The sequence below is a fragment of the Jaculus jaculus genome, chromosome 1 (genome assembly GCF_020740685.1).
Source record: "Jaculus jaculus isolate mJacJac1 chromosome 1, mJacJac1.mat.Y.cur, whole genome shotgun sequence".
In the NCBI taxonomy this organism is placed as follows: domain Eukaryota; kingdom Metazoa; phylum Chordata; class Mammalia; order Rodentia; family Dipodidae; genus Jaculus; species Jaculus jaculus.
The window spans coordinates 29,655,664-29,672,871 of NC_059102.1; the positions used below are offsets into that span (position 1 = coordinate 29,655,664).

The following is a 17,208-nucleotide window of genomic DNA, read 5'->3' on the forward strand; positions in this document are numbered from 1 at the left end:
TTGTCCACTATAGGTTGGAGGAAACCAGGTGGCACCCTTCTTGTCTCAGATTTGCAATGCTGCTTTGACTTGCAGTAGGTAAAGTCGCTATGAGCTTTTTGTGAGGCTGGATGAGATCACAGAACATTCTGTATCAGTTATCTCTAAGAATAAAATGTCTTGGGTTTTCTAGACACCTCTTCTAATGAACTTAATGCTCAGCCTCTTGGAATTTAAATTAACCCTCACATTTTCTGAAAAATGCTTAACTTGTCTTTTAACGTCTCAACTGTTGTGACCCTCTAAACATTCATGGTACTGAATTAATCTCTCCATTGTCCCCCCAAACAACTGATGCGTTGTAATAGGTCTCCATGGATCCAGAATAAGTCTTGCCCATCTTTCTGATGCCAGGGTCTGATACTACACCGACCACACACTGAGTTTTCAATAAATATTTGTTGGATTGACAGCAAGCTGGATTGATAGCTAACTAGGGCTTATTTGCACTTGATCCTATGTTCAACAATAAGAAGCCCAAAGAGCTTTCATTGGTAAATTTGTGGATGCTTGCCCAAAGAGCTTTCATTGGTAAATTTGTGGATGCTTGCCAAGAAGACTCATGTGTGCTCTTAATCTCACCACCATCTTGAGATCCAGACCCACACCAGCCTGACAGCCTTCTCACTTGGTGTTTCTGTAGCATCAAAATGGCTCAGTCTACTAGTCTTTTGCCCCTTCATTCTCTGCAGCCCATTTATACCTTATTCAAGTACTCACTCCCTGATTCCCACCCAGTTGCCAAGATAATCAAGTTGAAAGCCTGGGGACCTCACTAAGACTAACATCTCCTTTTTGTATCTCAACACCCAAACCATCACCAAGTTGGGTTGCTTTTGCCGTTTGATAGCATTTCGTGGGCTGCACATTGAGCTTTGTAGACGTGCAAAATCAGTGTGCTCCGGTTTGAATCTGGAATGTCCCCCAAAGGCCTATGTGGATCATGAGATAAATTGCTCTACTGCCAGGCACTCCTGCTGTGAGATGCTGCACTGCCGCAGGACCACAGGCAACAGGGCCAGGTAACAACGGTCTGAAGACATGAGCCACAATTACCCTGTTCTTCTAATTAGTTGATGATCTCAGTTATTTTGTCTCAAAGACAAGAAGCTATCAAACATCCATTGCCTCCTTCTACCTGTGAACCATGACTCTCACCACTGTCTTGGGCATGACTCCACAAAAAGCCTTGACACAAAAGACTGAAAATACTCAGTGATGAATATGTGTTTCTTTACTCTAACTAACCCAGTGTTTGTGACACTGAAAATACAACACAACCATCGTGACAGATTTATAAATCACAGGATAAACATCTCTAATCGACAACCAAAAACTTCCAGAATACTCAAGACATCCAAAATCTTTTGAGTGCCTTTGCAATACTCTAAGTGGAAAGATCACTTTTGAGGCAGGTCAAGATGGAAGATGCTTTATAAAATTTCCTTCATGCCACTTATTTAGAATTCATGTGAAAATTACATGAGGAAAATCACATGAGCATTGTGTTTAGAATTAGACCCTATCCTTAAAACAGTAGGTAAGCAAAAATTCCAAACTCAGGAGGAAATATGAACTCTAAAACATGTTTGGCCACACATATTCTGGATAATATACTCCACCTGCACGAATTCAGCTTTCCCCACCCCAGGTTTGTTTAGGTGCAGCCCAGCATGAGTACACTACTCCTGATGATTCAGAATGGCAGCTAGTTGAGATCCAGTAAAATCAACTCCAAATCCTTAGAACTCAATAGATGCAGTGAATAAGAGGATAGAATCTCGAGTCAACTGAACTTCACTTTCAAACCCAGATCACCAACTTCCCAAAGAGCATTCATCTCATCTTGGCCTCAGTGTCCTTACCTGCAAAATGGAATTAACTATGACATCAGGTTCCTAAGGGATGGAAGCTCATATTAAAAATTAATTATGATAATTAGTCCTGTCTCTGGAATACAGTAAATATGTTTTGTGTTATTACCTACTATTCTTTAGTGATGTCCCTCTGTAGCCTGAGACACTCACGGACCAGAATGTTCTGCCACTCGATCACCACAGGCTCCCTGCAATTCTAACCAGAAGAGCTAAAACTCACCATGCAGATCATTCCTGATAAAAGGAAGCCATGCAGAAAGGTCCGTTCCTAGCTTTGGCTGCTTTCGGGGTAATACAAAGTCAGCTTTTACATCTCCCATCCCTCTGCTGCTCAGAACCCACAGTCAAACTCTCTTAATCAGTGGTAATTCTCAAAGGATGGTGGAAGTGCAAGCCGGTGAGCCAGGAACTGAACAGAGGAGCAATCTTCCCACTTCCTCGGTGAGAAATAGCAGAGGAATAAACCAGCACACTTCTTTGGAACAAAAGACTTAAGAAACTAAAGACATATTGCACTTGCCTGAATAATGAGAGAAACAAAAAACGGGAAATTAAAAAAAAAAAAAAAACCTCCTCTCACTATAAAGACTCAATAAAAACACAATCACTTTAAAAACTACTGATCCTGTACATATGTCAGGCTGTGTCAGGTGACATTTGGGGACACAAAAAACGTGTGACACGGCCACTGCACAACAGCCATTATCTACTATCTTCATCAGTGGTGATGAATGGACATAGTAAATTCCAGAATTATTCCAAACATGCCTGTCCTTTGGGAATGTCTATGAGAACTCATCTAATCCTGGCCTGATCTTCTTAAAAACTTTTTTCTGTTCATGACTGATAATGTCTCCAAGAAATCTGGAAGTGACCCCAGGAATATGGGTGTATAAAATAGGTAAACATATCAAACCTTTACTGATAACAAACCGTAAGGAAACTTACTTTAAATTAATTTAATTTTTATATTTTTATATGCAGGAAGAAAGAGAAAAAGAACATGATAAGAATGGGCATGCCAGGGTGCTCTTGTAACTGTCAATGAACTCCAGATGAATGTGCCACTTTGCACATCTGGTTTTATTGGGTACTGAGGAATCAAACCCCGGTCATCAAGTTTTTCAGACAGACAAGCACCTTTAAGTACTGAGCAATCTATCCAGCCCCACCAATTTTTAATATGTGCATAATTTTACTATTTATTAAAAATGAAACCAAACTTACACTCTAATATGGTGGATGTGCTTTTTCATTTTTAAATAAAGAATTGAATTTGGTTGAATATTTGACAGTACATGATTCAGGATATCTTCAATAACTTTTCAAAATTTACTGATGTTTTGATTTTATAAACTTTAATATGCCAATTCATGTAAATACATATTACACAGGGGCAGAAGCAATTTTAGGGATTTTTCAGAAATTGTTGGAAATTGTTTCTTAATCCTAACTCAAAATTGATTTATTAATTTGTTTTATGAAACTCAAGTTAGCAAATCAAATAGCAATTTTTAAAACTAAACATTCTAACACAATACAACTCAAAGCAGTACTAATTGAATACTTACATGCTGAGGCATGACAGTAGGAAAATATTAGAGATCACTGGTTTCCATCATCAAATTACTATGTTTCAATAAGAGAAAGAATCTCTGTATGTGCTATGAAAATAGAAATCCATTACATCCATTTGTCTAGAATCTGAGCCACGGTGCTTCAGGCAGTGTTCACGACGCTGTGTGGTGTTACCAGCCATGTGAATGCTGTGTGTTCAAACCAAGGCTGCAGTGAAGTCATGTGACACGACACGTGTGACCATGGCCAGAAACACCTGAAATCCATCATATGTTTGTTTGGAGTTGATTTTTGGATGGTTATGTTTTCAGAAACATTCTACTAGGCTAGAAAAATAGCTCAGTTGGCACGGTGATTGCTTTGCAAACATGAGGACCTAAGTTCAAATCCCAGAACCCATATAAAAGAGCCTGACATGGTGATATATATGCTTATAGTCCCAGCACTGGAGCTCATTGGCAAGCCTGTCCAACATACCGTGGGGAGTTCCTAGCCAGTGAGTGACCCTGTCTCAAAAACTATAAAACTAAAACTAAAACTAAGGGAAGGGAAGGGAAGGGAAGGGAAAGGAAGGGAAGGGAAGGGAAAGGAAGGGAAGGGAAAGGAAAGGAAGGGAAGGGAAAGGGGAAGGGAAAGGGAAAGGGAAAGGGAAAGGAAAAGGAAAAGGAAAAGGAAAAGGAAAAGGAAAAGGAAAAGGAAAAGGAAAAGGAAAAGGAAAAGAAAAAGGGAAGAAAAAAAGGAAAGAAAATATATATGGCACCTGAGGTATGATGGCCAGTGTTATCCTCTGGGCTCTACATAGGTGCACCTGCGTAGGCACTCCTGTGAACATAAAATATAGCAAACACAAACAAGCACACACATGCAAACAAAAGAAACCTCAGACTGTTGCCAAAGTTTTCATGGCCCTTTTATTCATTTATGCGACTCTGTAAGGGATTGTGACACGTTTTGAGAAACTAGGGTCTAAACCATATCTCTAAACTTCTCTGGATTTTCAGATCCAAAATAAGGAAGGAAAAGAGAAGGGAAGCGAGAAGGCAAGGTCCGGAACCGAATACATTTGAAGTTCTTTCAGGCTATCTGTGGCAATCAGTCTCTAGTCTGCTGTGGGGTTTCAGATACTAGGGCCAGAAGCTCTAGCTGGGATAAAAAGAAAATAAGAGTTAGATATTGGAATGTTTTCAAACCATCGTGGATGAAAGAAAAGACTTGTGCTGAATGCTAAAGGAGCTGTAAGCTGGTAGGAAATGTGGTACTTATTGGTGAAAGCCAAGACACCTGGAGAGGTAAGACAAAGAGTTTTAAACTGACATGACTTCACCTGGTTTACTTCCTTGGCTGCTGAAAGACCCTGTAAGAAAGTGTGGCAGCATTTTTGTCTGTCTAGATGACTTCTGTGTATGCTTCACCTACTTGCTTCCTGATGGAACATTTATTTTGTCCCAGTATCGCCCTCCTCGTGAGCACCAGCTGCAGGGGACAGAGCCCTATGCTGGCCCCTCTCGCCCAGCTAGTCCAATGCTAGAAACTATGGACTGCTAGAAGCTATCAGCTACTCCCAAAACGTGGTGTCTCCCATTTCCAGATGTTTTTCATATCCGGTTGTGTGGCCAGAACCTCTGCAAAGATCCTGTCATCCATTATAGAGAAGTCATCCTGGCGGCAAAGACTACAGAGCAGAAAGACTGAAAGGACTTCGTCCTGGACGATATCACTAGAAGGAAGAGTTTTTAAATGAGAGCTTTAGACTTGAGACTTTATCACAAGTAATAATTTTACCACTTTTCAGCCAGTAGAGGAAGGATTTTCATATGTTGTTGACCCAAAACACCAACTGATATATGGAGGCAGGATTCCCATTTTATGCAAAACTGCCTGATGTCTAAAGCAACTGAAATTTGTCTTGAGTCATAGAAGTAATTCAGCCAAACAGTGCAAGGAAAAGTCTGGAGATTCATACCTGGAACCTCATGCTCTATAAGAAAAATCATGGAGCTACGGGAAACATTGGCATGATCACAGTAATGATTGCTAAAGATAGACCGAAAGTCCTGATTATGGTGTCTTAGAAAGGGTTCATCTTCACTTTCCATTGCCCTCCTTTCCTGGATTTACTAGTTCAGGTCTCAAGTCCCTGTCCCAAGACTTAACAGTAGACTCTGCAGGCATAGGCTCACATTCAAGTGAAACTAAAGAGAAACCCTGTTTATCCATTCAAGAGAAGAGGTGATATGCAGTGCTCCAAACCATTTGCAATTGGCCTCAGGTCCAGCTAAAACAAGACAGGTTTTCCAGACAGCCACGTAAAGAAGCTATTAATGCCGAGAAAAATCTTTGCAGAGAAATAACTTTTTACAACCTTCTGTCTGCAAAGCTGGTCTCCCTTAAGCTCCCGAATGCTAATGGTCTAGGATCTGTGTACAAAGTGGGGTAGCTGAGATCAAAAGGCCAACAGTTCATTTTTCCAACTCCAGGTTTCGCAACCAAACTGCATGCTAAGTTTCTGCTCTGACATAAGCTCACCCTTCTCAATAGGTCCACAGTGGAGTCAAGAAATCTTCCATGCATATATATGCTGACACTGCCTCCTGGGGGATGATTGAAGATCTGATGTTCAGGCCAAAGACCACTTTGGATAATTGCATCCCATCTCCCTGTTACTCTTCTGATATGACTGTCCTTGTCTGGCCCAGCCTGGTTGCTTTAATCAGTCAAGTGCCTCTCTGCTATCATCCTTGCAAGCAAAGGGGACTGTGAACTCTGCTGCCAATAATGTCACAGGCCCAGTCCTCAACCACAGGCTTGAGCCTTACTTGTACTGTATGGTCTGACTTGGAACAATGTTTCTGGTCTCTTCCTTGAGGCCAGGATTTCTGTTCGTAGCCAGCTTTCTGATGGTACCCTTTTTCTCACTCTGTGTGTGTAACTAAACTCTCTCTAATTTAGAATTTTTCACTCCTTGTCCAATCTTGGCATCGACTCACATATTATTCTCCTGAATATAACTTCTTAAGTTTAACTTGGCCCTGTGGACTGCATCTATCATGTACCCATGGACAAGTTCACTTACAGAGTCACCCTGCTCTGAAGGCTTCTCTTAATTCCAGTCTTGGGAGGCTCCTGGATTAGTGGGCTAAGCCTAGAGCACCTCCAAGTTTCTAGCTGCTTGTGTCTTCCTTAGCCACCTGTCTGCCAAAGCCCATCAGTGTTATACAGTATCTTTCCAAATATTTTCTGCTTGAAGCCAGGAATCTGATTTCTAGAAGTACAGTTATGCCCTTAAGTGGCTGCTGAACCTGGATAAGTAACTCCCTTCTCTCCACTGTGACTTAGTTTCTACGTCAATATATTGACAGAATTGAACCAGAACACCCTATACCTTTTTTTTTTGTTCATTATTTATTTATTTATTTGAGAGCTACAGACACAGAGAGAAAGACACATAGAGGGAGAGAGAGGGAATGGGCGCGCCAGGGCTTCCAGCCACCGCAAACGAACTCCAGACACATGCGCCCCCTTGTGCATCTGGCTAACGTGGGACCTGGGGAACCGAGCCTTGAACCGGGGTCCTCAGGCTTCACAGGCAAGCGCTTAACCGCTAAGCCATCTCTCCAGCCCCCCTACACCTTTTTGCATAAGAAACATATTCAATAAATCTTAGTTATTATTGTTTATTCTAATGCACACCCTTGCTCTCAATGTCTGAGTAGGACTAGCTGTTTTAACTGTAGTTACAGGTCTTGGGATACCAGCATTCTCCTAGTCAGATGAACACTGCACTTAAGTACCTCTGCCAGTATGGATTCTAGGCCTTGAAGGCACAGTGCCCTTCACCCCACAAGAAGAGCAATGAATATGTGGTATCTCAGAGGACAGCCTGGGCCCGAGGAGCATAGAGTCTGATGTGAGTCTGCAGAAGAGCTTGAAGTTTTGGAGAGATTCCCTAAGGATCTGCCGAGGGCAAAGCTGTACGATAATCCCTCTTTGATTTGCTCTACCTGGAAAGCAGGGCTTAAAAGATAATGAATGGGTTGCCCAGGGCTGCCCAACCTTAGATTTTAACTTCCCCATCCATTAAAGGACTTTCAAAACATCACGATACTGGTGACATGGGTGGAGAGTGCAACAGAGGAGACAGCATAACTCTGTGTTACTAAAGTTAAAAGAACTTTGCCCAAAGCTAGTTTGAGATAGCATAGTTTCCTTCTCTAAGGATAGAAAGGTCAGCTATACAGGTATAGAGCTCCGGAGACATGGAAGACATCACACGAACAGAGGAAAATCACAAATAAAGGTCCTTTTAACTGGGAGGAAAAGAAACCACATCACCAGGTACCCATATATCCTGTGTGCATGTGTTATCTAATTCTTAAAGCCACTCTTCAAAAGTTAATGTTACTATTTAGAGCATCACTTACAAACAACAACAACAATAAAAAACAAGACTTAAAGAGGTTTAATAACACACTTAAAGTCACATGTGGGTGAGACATGAGCTGCACTTGAAACTCTTCACACCGTGCAGACTTACTCAGCACCAGGGAGAAAGAAGGCACATATGAAAGTGCTCCAAGATGACCACTGCCTTTCCTACCTCTGGCAGCCTAGCCAGGAGACCATCGCGAGTGCATCTCACACCTCTGTACTCACTGGATCATTTCTTGCTACTGTTTGATCACCATAAGTCATCCTGAGCCATTTGCCAAGAGTTAGACTCATGCCCTCATACTGTGGCATGCTAAGGTTCACTCTCTGCATGGGGCTGCCAGCAAAGACCCGGACCTTCATTTGTCACCAAGGCCAGTGTCTCAGTCTACTCTGCCAGCTCAGGCAAAGCATAAGGGACAAAGACTCACTGACTCCAAAGCTGTCCCTGAGCCACTTGGCAGACCTGAGGCTCCCGGGATGCTCAGTCCCTCCTGACCTGGACACGTTCCCCAGACCAATGTGTCCTAAACACCAACTTCTGTCATTATGACCTCAAGCTGGTAATGGGGGTAACGAGTCAAGGACCAAAGCAGACATGCGCGCCAACAGCAATCACTCTACTTGGTTGAGCTCATCGGAAGACAGAATGAAACAGAGTCATTTCTTTTGCTGTTGGTGGCGGTTGTTTCTGCTATAGCTATCTCTACCTACCTCAGGGCAGGGAGATGCATTGGCTGTATAGCTCCACCAAAACGTTAGGAAGAACACACCACTGCTTCATCAAGCTTTGCCGACTCTGTGAAAACTGTTCCTGCCTATGATGCTCAGAAAACACAGCCAGAGGTCTGGCGAGGGCTGGAGAGAAAACAAAAGCAGAGTAGGAAGCTCCACTCGGGTGCCTCCTCAGTGCAAGAGGCACTGTGCTCTCTAGCCGTCCTTACACACCCTGTTGAGCCCCTGCTCAGGAGTCTCTGCAGCTCACACGTCTACACTGGACACAAACTCCACCCCCGGGCTGTAGGGGGACCACTATATCTACTCCTACCTCCCTGTCTCCCAGCCTGTAGTTCCTAAACCCAAAACGACATTTAAAACTCCTGGCCTTTGATGCCCTGTCTGATTTTCCCTTTCTCCTCCTTTAAATCCCAAACTTCCTTCCAAAGTCTGTACAGGTTCTCCACCTTCCCCAGACACTGATAATTGGATCTGATACCTTTCTTCAGGCGAAATGTCCTTTCAGAAGGAGACACGTTGCCTTCTCTTTAAAAGCTTTCCAAGTGTCAAATTCTCATGGTCTCCATTGGCTATCCACCATCCAGCTCAGTATAGAAGACCCTGTTAATATCGTTTTCATTGCTATTTTCTTCCCCAAGCTGCAGGGTGATGCCTTCTCCTTGGGGTTGGCCCTTCATTCTTCTACTCCTGTTATTGCCCATCCTGAATAGAATCCCTTCCAACAGGCTTTGTTGAAAACAGTGGTAGTCAGATGGCCTAGGCAGTGAAATGAGACTAGCATCCCACGTACCATCCAAAAACGTGAGAATTCTTTTGATCCTTATTGCAGCCTAAAGAAGAATTCATACACAAGATGGAAGAATGTTTCTTCCTTATTTTTTTTAACTCTGACATCTTCATAATAATATTTTGTTGAAAAGCTTCTTAACACACACACACACATATATATATATATACACACACACACATAAAAAAGTCAAACCTATAAAAATTAAATTTTAAAATATGGTGGGTAAACATAAAACCCTCTGAAAGTGTTCATAGTGGGTAATTTTTATTATTACTCTTAAATGCCTGGGTAGTCTTGCTGTAAATTATATCTTTATTTTAAGGTGTGATCTGTTAGACACAAATCCTAAAGGGCACTGTGGAGATGAGCCAGGCTATAGGTTTATATTCTTCCCATTTTCAAATAAAATGCAAAGAAAAAAAACCAGTAATCATTTTAATGAGCCTTTAAATAAATTCTTGGCTACAGTTTACTGCCATAATTTATACAGGGAACCACATACACACATTTGCTGAGAAAGGAACTTTGTGACTAAAGAGTGAATTTCCAAGAATTACTCCAGCTTCCTTTTCCTTTAAGTGATTAGTTTGAATCACACCAAGCTTCAAGGCCTCTGTATGGCTGGGTCATACTGCAAAGGCAGATGGAAGCTTCTCAAGGGAGGTCTTTCCTCTCATTGATCTTCCTGGTGTCTTAGCCCCCAATAGGGTCAGAATCTTTCTCTTTGAGGTTGCAAGAGAGATCCTGGTTATTTTCTGATTCTCCTTCAGGACATACCAAGAAGAAAAAGGGTGGACTTGGAACTAAGAATCAAACCAGGGTTAGTCCAAATTCCATTCTTTTCTTTCTCACCCCCTCCTATCACACATTTCCCTCCAAGCACATCTCCTGACACACTGCTCTCGTGTCTTGGTGACTGTGTTAATTGATGAGGCAAGAAAACTGAGGTGGCTGTGAATTAACAAGAGTGGGGCCATTTCTCTCCATCAGCACAACAATCAATCTCTGGCAGGCAGGCAGTAGGTTTGGTTGTAAGATACAGAGAACAAGATGAGAACAGAGAAGGTGGCAGCCTGCCTCCTGGATGAGGCAGAATGTTCAGCTCTTTAAATACCCAGGGTTCTAGAAGCTGCATCTTCCCCCAAGGACACCAGGAAGCAGGCTCTAGCAAGGGCAGCCCAGCATCCACTGGGGTCAGCACAAGAGGCAAGGCCAGGCAGCTGGGCTCCTGAAGAGACTGCATTACAGTCTGTAATCCTGACGCAAACTCTATTCAAACAGGAACAGTAAGTGCATGCCCAAGCAAGACAGCCTACTACATGTTAATCTCTGGACACAGAGGCCACTTCATAAATGCCAGCTTTTCACCTGTGGCTTTTCTTGCCACTCAGAGTATGATACATGATGCAACTGGATACAAGGGATCAAAGTCACTGGTCCAACCTGGCACCCTAACCCTGAACTCCATGTTGTCTATTTGAAGCATATCAGAACAAAGGGGTTTCATGTAAAACAATCTATATGAAAAAAGACTCTTATGAAAATCAGAAAATGAGAATGTTAGCCATCACTGGTCATACCAGGCCACATTATCCCATGCCAATGGCCGTCTGGAAACTTGTGGGAAGTCACTTTGTATAGATGCTGCCAAAACCCCCGCCTGTGGCATTACCTGCTGTCTCCCACACATGTTGAAGCTTGCAGATCCAAGGGTGCATTTGACCAGGTGAATTGCACATTTATGAAAGCAGGGCCCCTCCAATACTCTGCCCAGAACTATACACTTAAGAGATCGATCATAGAGCTGGGGGGGCTTTGCACATTCACTATTTTCTGCATTTCTTTAGCAGGGAAGATCTTCATATTTGTGAAGTGAAGGTGTGCTACCTTGCTGGTTCATTTCACCTGCCCTCCAACAACCATGGGAGACATGACCAAAGAACACAGGAGTCTGATATTTGAAAAGCCCATGTGCTTTTTTATTTGGGGGCTTCCCAGGGCACTAAAGAGAGCTCAGTGTTCTGTATATAGTACACTCCACAAACTTGTCTATTGCTGGTCACACAGGCCTCTTCAACAGCTTGACAGGCGGCTTGCTCATCAGAGAAATGTGACTAGTAATTCCCACTGTATTTCCACAGCCTAGCCTGGAAGTAATTATCCTTCTCACTGGCAAATCAATTAGGAGTGGAGGATCTAACACACCCTTCCACCTCTCAGAAACCACTAATCCTCTGGCACTAATGAGCAGAATACCCCAGGTAACCCCAGGTTTCTGCTAACAGCATGATGCCTGCAACTCCCCTGAGCTTTATACCCATGCCAGTGATAGCCAGCCCCTGGGGTCAGAGAGAAGACCCCTCCTGCTAGCTATTTTACAAAGATCAAGTGAGCCACCTACTTGTGTCTTCATCGACTCATCTATCAGACTCAAGGGACTAACCAAAACTTAGGGCACAGTAATGAACTTAGCCCAGTGCAGGAACTTATTATGAACTCAGCAAAAAGAAGTCATTATTATTCCGATAACAGAGCCACCCTATGCACTCATACCCACACATATAACAGTGTGTTTCCACTCTGTAGTAATTTGGTCACATTCCATGGCAGTTGGACCAGTGATTTGCCGCCACCATTTTCAACACATTGTTGCCAAAGCTGCAGGGGGCAGCTGCTTTTGAGCCAGAGCAATTAGACCACAACATGCCTGCACTTCCCACCATCCACTCAAAGATTCATTCTCAAAGAGATTCACCAATGAGAATGAAGCCTCTCTCAGCCTGATTATACGAGGCACAACTCTGGTCCACAGATGTGACCTTGGCCTGTCCCGTTCTGCGTGGGGCAAGGCTCCACTGAGGGCAAGGAATGTTGAGGGCCCAGTGGTGTCTATGTTCTGCATGAGGAAGAGGAAGCCGTGTCTGCTGGAGCTTACCAGCCCCCATTAGGGCTGGCACTGTCCTCTGGGAGGTAAACATTTCACACCCCTGCTTCCCGAACAGATGCACTGTTCTTCCTCTTCCGAGTGCCAGGCTCAAAACCATCCAGAAACACTGGGCTCCCTGAGCACAGCTGGGCTTAAACCCAGGGGATGAAGTCACTGGTCCACGGCCAGAGAAAGGCCAACAGCCAGGGGTGCAGAATTCACATCAAATGTGGTCGGAGCAGGTCAAGGTCATAAGAATAATGCCGACACCACACCCTAGGAAGGTCTGGGACAACACAACAGGAGTTGTTCTAAGCCTTTCATATCAATTCTCTCATTTCCGACAGAATTACAATGCCTGCTACATAAAATGACTTTCTGCTCACAGACCGAGAAAGATAAAAAAATACTACAAGACCAAGATCCAACTTCCTTTAAGAAGCCCAGCCTTGATGATTGTGTCGTGATCAGCTTCTCCCTAAATCTACCCATTGGTGGGAAGTCTGCTGCACATCCAGCATTTACAGTAATGAAACCACTGGGTCATCTGCTGGTACATTTCCTCATCTTACCTTATCTTACCTGTTTTCTAGAGGGCTGAATGGATGAGAAACTAATGTAGAGAAAGCTATCAGGAGAATCTTAGCACAGTTGGTACTCAGTCACAGCTACTCACAACCATTGCTGGCAGAAGGAAGCTATGCACACAATCGCACTTCTGTTTGCCACCCCATGGCTTATTAATTATCTTTATCTGGAGATATTTTTGTACATTTTTAAGTGCTAAAAATCCTCATAGTTAGCTTTGGGAGCAACTATCTAAATAAAAGCACAATTCAGTGTTTTGCCAGGGGCAACAGATCTCATCTGATATATTCACAGGCTCTAAGGAAAGCAGTGGCCATCTGTTAAATAAATAACTCATTAGGTGAAAGGCAAGAGCTTCTGTGAGATTAACTGAAATGTCTGTTGGAGCTCACTGCTGTTAGCTGTCCAATGGACATGGAGAGCTAAAGATAATTTGGGTACAGAGAGAATCAAAAGAACCTCATTGAATGCCAGCTGAGAAGAGAGTACAGGTAGAGGTTTTTAAAAGAAAACTAAAAATGACAAAAAATAGGGAAAGTTGCATTACAAGATCATAGTCACGCAAAGTTCTAAACTCATAAAGAAGCAAAAGGATGTTCTTATTTACATTTGACTATCATTGTTCCTCAGTAGATGGAGAGGAGTTTCTACTAAAAAGTAACATTCTGGGGTAAGAGGAAGTCATGGTGTAGAATATATGTGTCACCCATATCCAGAGGCTCCACACACCATCAAAACCACTTATTACAATGTTCATCTTTTCTTGGAAGAGGATAAGTACTCATGGGGTCCTTGTGAGCATTCAATTCTTTTCCTTTATTTTCCTCTATTTATTTGCAAGCAGAGTAAAATAGAGAGAAGTGAGTCAGACACAGAGAGAATGGGCACACCAGGGCTTCTAGCCTCTGCAAACTAACTTCAGACACATGTGCCACCACATGCATCTGGCTTATGAGGGTCCTGGGGAGTTGAACCTGGGCCCTTAGGCTTCGCAGGCAAGTGCCTTAACTGCTAAGCCATCTCTCCAGCCTGTGAGTGTTAATTTCTATTGCTGCTTTCTAAACAAAAACAAATCCTTGACTTTGGCCTTTTGCTTGTGTTTCCAAATCCGAGTGAAAAAAGGGGCGATTTCAGCCTTCTGAGTGACAGCACGTGGTAGATGGCAGTTGATCTACTTTAGTGATGCTTCTCAGATTAGAGGAGCAAAACAGGACTGACTTCTGTTTGCTGAGAAGTAAAATCTATGAGAAATTTCTCCAGAGAGCCCATGGCCTGGATATCACCTCTGAGGGGAACAGATGGGAGTGGTACTTCTGTGCTCCCGACTTCCAAACTCCAGCTGACATTAGCTCCAACCCACAGCACCTGCTGTATCCTGCCCTTCATCCCATCGCTTTTAAGAACTCTAAGCTGCAATTACGGGAAGTTCATAGTCAGGAATGCGGAAGCCAGAAAATTACAAAAAGTGACATCGGTGTGATAGTTTCCAACAGTCAACACGCATGACAGATGGTGAGCAAAACAGATGCGAATAGGTGTGAGCCTTCACACACTGCTGAGAAAAGTTCTTTTAAAGATGGCTGAAAACCATTTTGGTCCAGAGGAGCTCAGAGATCTGTGAGGCTGGGGCATACCTTATGTGTCCAACGTCCACTTTCAGCTAGCTCTTCCAGGCACTCTCTGCGATTCCATTTGGGCCCACATCACCCATGGAATAACCTGGGAGTGACGACCAACTACCACTAACTAGATGAGTGGCGCTGGTTGGAATTAGCCTCTGCGGGCCTCAGCTTCCTGCTCCAGGAAGGAAACAGGATGGAAGCAGAGCTGACATAAACCACCACTGGCTCCTTCAGTTAACTCTCACCATGCGCTCCTCATGGGCGTGGCGCCATGCTGAAGTGCCAGGTCATAAAGTAATCTTGAGCCCCGGGGCTGGGGTTGTGTAGGAAGAAAAGGAGCAGAGGACAGGCAGATGCAAGTGAATCTGCGCTGACTCCCTGGGTCAGACCGTCTCTCCTGTTTCTGCCTGGCCACATGGGCTTCTTCAGCTGTTGCTTTCCCATCTGTAAACTGGGACTGTTATAAAGGAATGATGCTCTGGAGGGATGAGGGATGCTCAAAAAAAACCCTCAACTAAAACATTTTGTGGCATGTTTCTAGAACATTAATCTCATTTGTGAAAGGCTTGCCATTCAAATACCATGAATAACCTCTTAGACAGATGGAAATTATGATCCTTCTCCAGGTGTGATATTCAATAATTAAAATTACAATCCTAAAATATTTGACCATGGCAATGCTTTGGGACATAGAAAACAGATATCACTTACCTACACCCAATAATAGGCACCTACGTAGCCCTTCTGATAATCGAGGCCTTGGCACTTGGCCGAGGATACAGTATGAAGACCCAAGGAACCTGGCAATTAGCTAGACCTCTGGGATTTCCATCACAAAACCAAACCCAGATCAGCAAGTCTGCTTCTTCCCATTTCAGAGGCATTGAGAGGGGGGCCAGAGAAGGAATAAGACTCTCCAGTAGGTGACTAAGGGTTTGAGGCAATGCTGCTCCAGGCTGGGCAGCAGAGGCCATCATTCTCAGCCACCGCTGACACCACCACGTTAGAAAGACAGACTAGACTAGGTACACATGCCCAACGAGCAGGGGCTAACTCCTGAGCAGACCCGGATGGAGAAGGACTTTGTAAATCGCCAGAGAATGCAAATGGAATTGCATGAGGAAAACTTAAAGGCTCAAAAATGTATAGTCTTTTAGAACTACAAAAATGACCTTTGATATGTCCATGTGGTTCAAGTCTACTCTCTGTCTCTAAACGGGAGAGCTTTGCTACTGGGGAAAGATCACATCTCCCCAAATCCAGTACACTGCACAGCATTTATTTTCTGAAGCTTCCCACTGTTCCATGGAATCCAGGTCTCATCGTCCCTTATCTCCATGACCAAGGCCTGACCTCCCATGATTCCATTCTGGACTCTACAGAAGAGGAAAACAGTGAGATGGAGGGGCCAGCAGCCCAGCCCTGCAGCCTGCACCTGGAGCAGCTCAGGAGCATGTGGAAAAACCCAAGGGCTGCCTGGCTCTCTGTCCCTTGATGGAAAAGGATACCCTGTGACCATGAATAAGGGACTGTCTACAACCAGACCAGCAAGAGGAAAGCTGGAGACTCAACTCCAAACACCAGTAGACATCTGCCAGCTTCTTTATACTAATAACCACTGCCTGCTTCTAATTAGTGTTGAAAAACCTCTCTGGCTTGTGTCTTTCTCTTAAAAGTTTTTTTTTTCTTTTTTTTAATTTTAGAGAGAGAGAGAGAATGAGAGAGAGAGAGAGAGAGAGAGAGAGAGAGAGAGAGAGAGAAGAAAGCACACCAGGGCCTCGGCCACTGACATCGAATTCCAGATGCTTGTGCTACCTTGTGTGCATGTGCAAACGTGCGCACTTGTGTCACCTTGTGTGTCTGGCTTACGTGGGATCTGGACAGTCAAACATAAGTTGTTAGGCTTTGTAGGCAAGAGCCTTAACTGCTATACCATCTCTTCAGCCCTTCAAGTACTTTTTAAAATATTTTATTTATTTATTTCAAAGACAGAAAGGGAGACACAGAGCATGAGTATGCCAGGGCCTCCAGCCAGCTGCCGCAAACTCCACCATGCAGGCCACCGTGTGCTGACCATCTCTGGCTTACATGGGTCCTGGGGAATTGAACCAGGGTCTTTTTGCTCTGCATGACAGTGCCTTAACTGCTAAGCCATCTCTCCACCAGCATGTGTCTTTCTCTATGAAATGGAGGCAAAGATTGTTTCTACGCCACAGGTTCACAGTGACAGAAATGAGACCTGAGGTAGTCAGTACTGTCGTGGCGCACAGGAACCATTTACACAGCTACGTCACTTCACCGGCATTATCGCTGTTCTTATCATTACTGTCGAGGCAGTGGTGAGAACTGAAAACTGTGTGAAGTTCCCAGGCACTCTACAAGTAAGTCCATGTTTTTTCATAACTCGTGTTCCCGAGCCACACTGCTACCCAGCAACAGGGCAGCACAGGACCTGCTGACCCTCCTTCTTACCTTCCTTTTGTTGGTGGGATTGACATAGAGGTAACTGAGGACTGTCTTCAAACCCACTTTATCATTCAGCTTTTCATAGGTAGTGCCATAATCTGTTGACCTACAGTAAAAGAAAGAGAGAAAAGAGAGAGATTGTTTTATAAATGGGGG

At 43.7% G+C, this 17,208-nt stretch overlaps 1 protein-coding gene across 1 annotated transcript in view; it reads right to left on the reverse strand.

The window, feature by feature from the left end:
- Positions 1-17,208, reverse strand: part of Sorcs3 (sortilin related VPS10 domain containing receptor 3) — a 642,016-nt gene that overhangs the window by 341,234 nt on the left and 283,574 nt on the right. Inside the window, exon 3 of the mRNA XM_004659366.2 lies at positions 17,059-17,158. Within this exon, the coding sequence (XP_004659423.2) occupies positions 17,059-17,158 (100 nt within the window). The remainder of the gene's footprint in view (positions 1-17,058; positions 17,159-17,208) is intronic.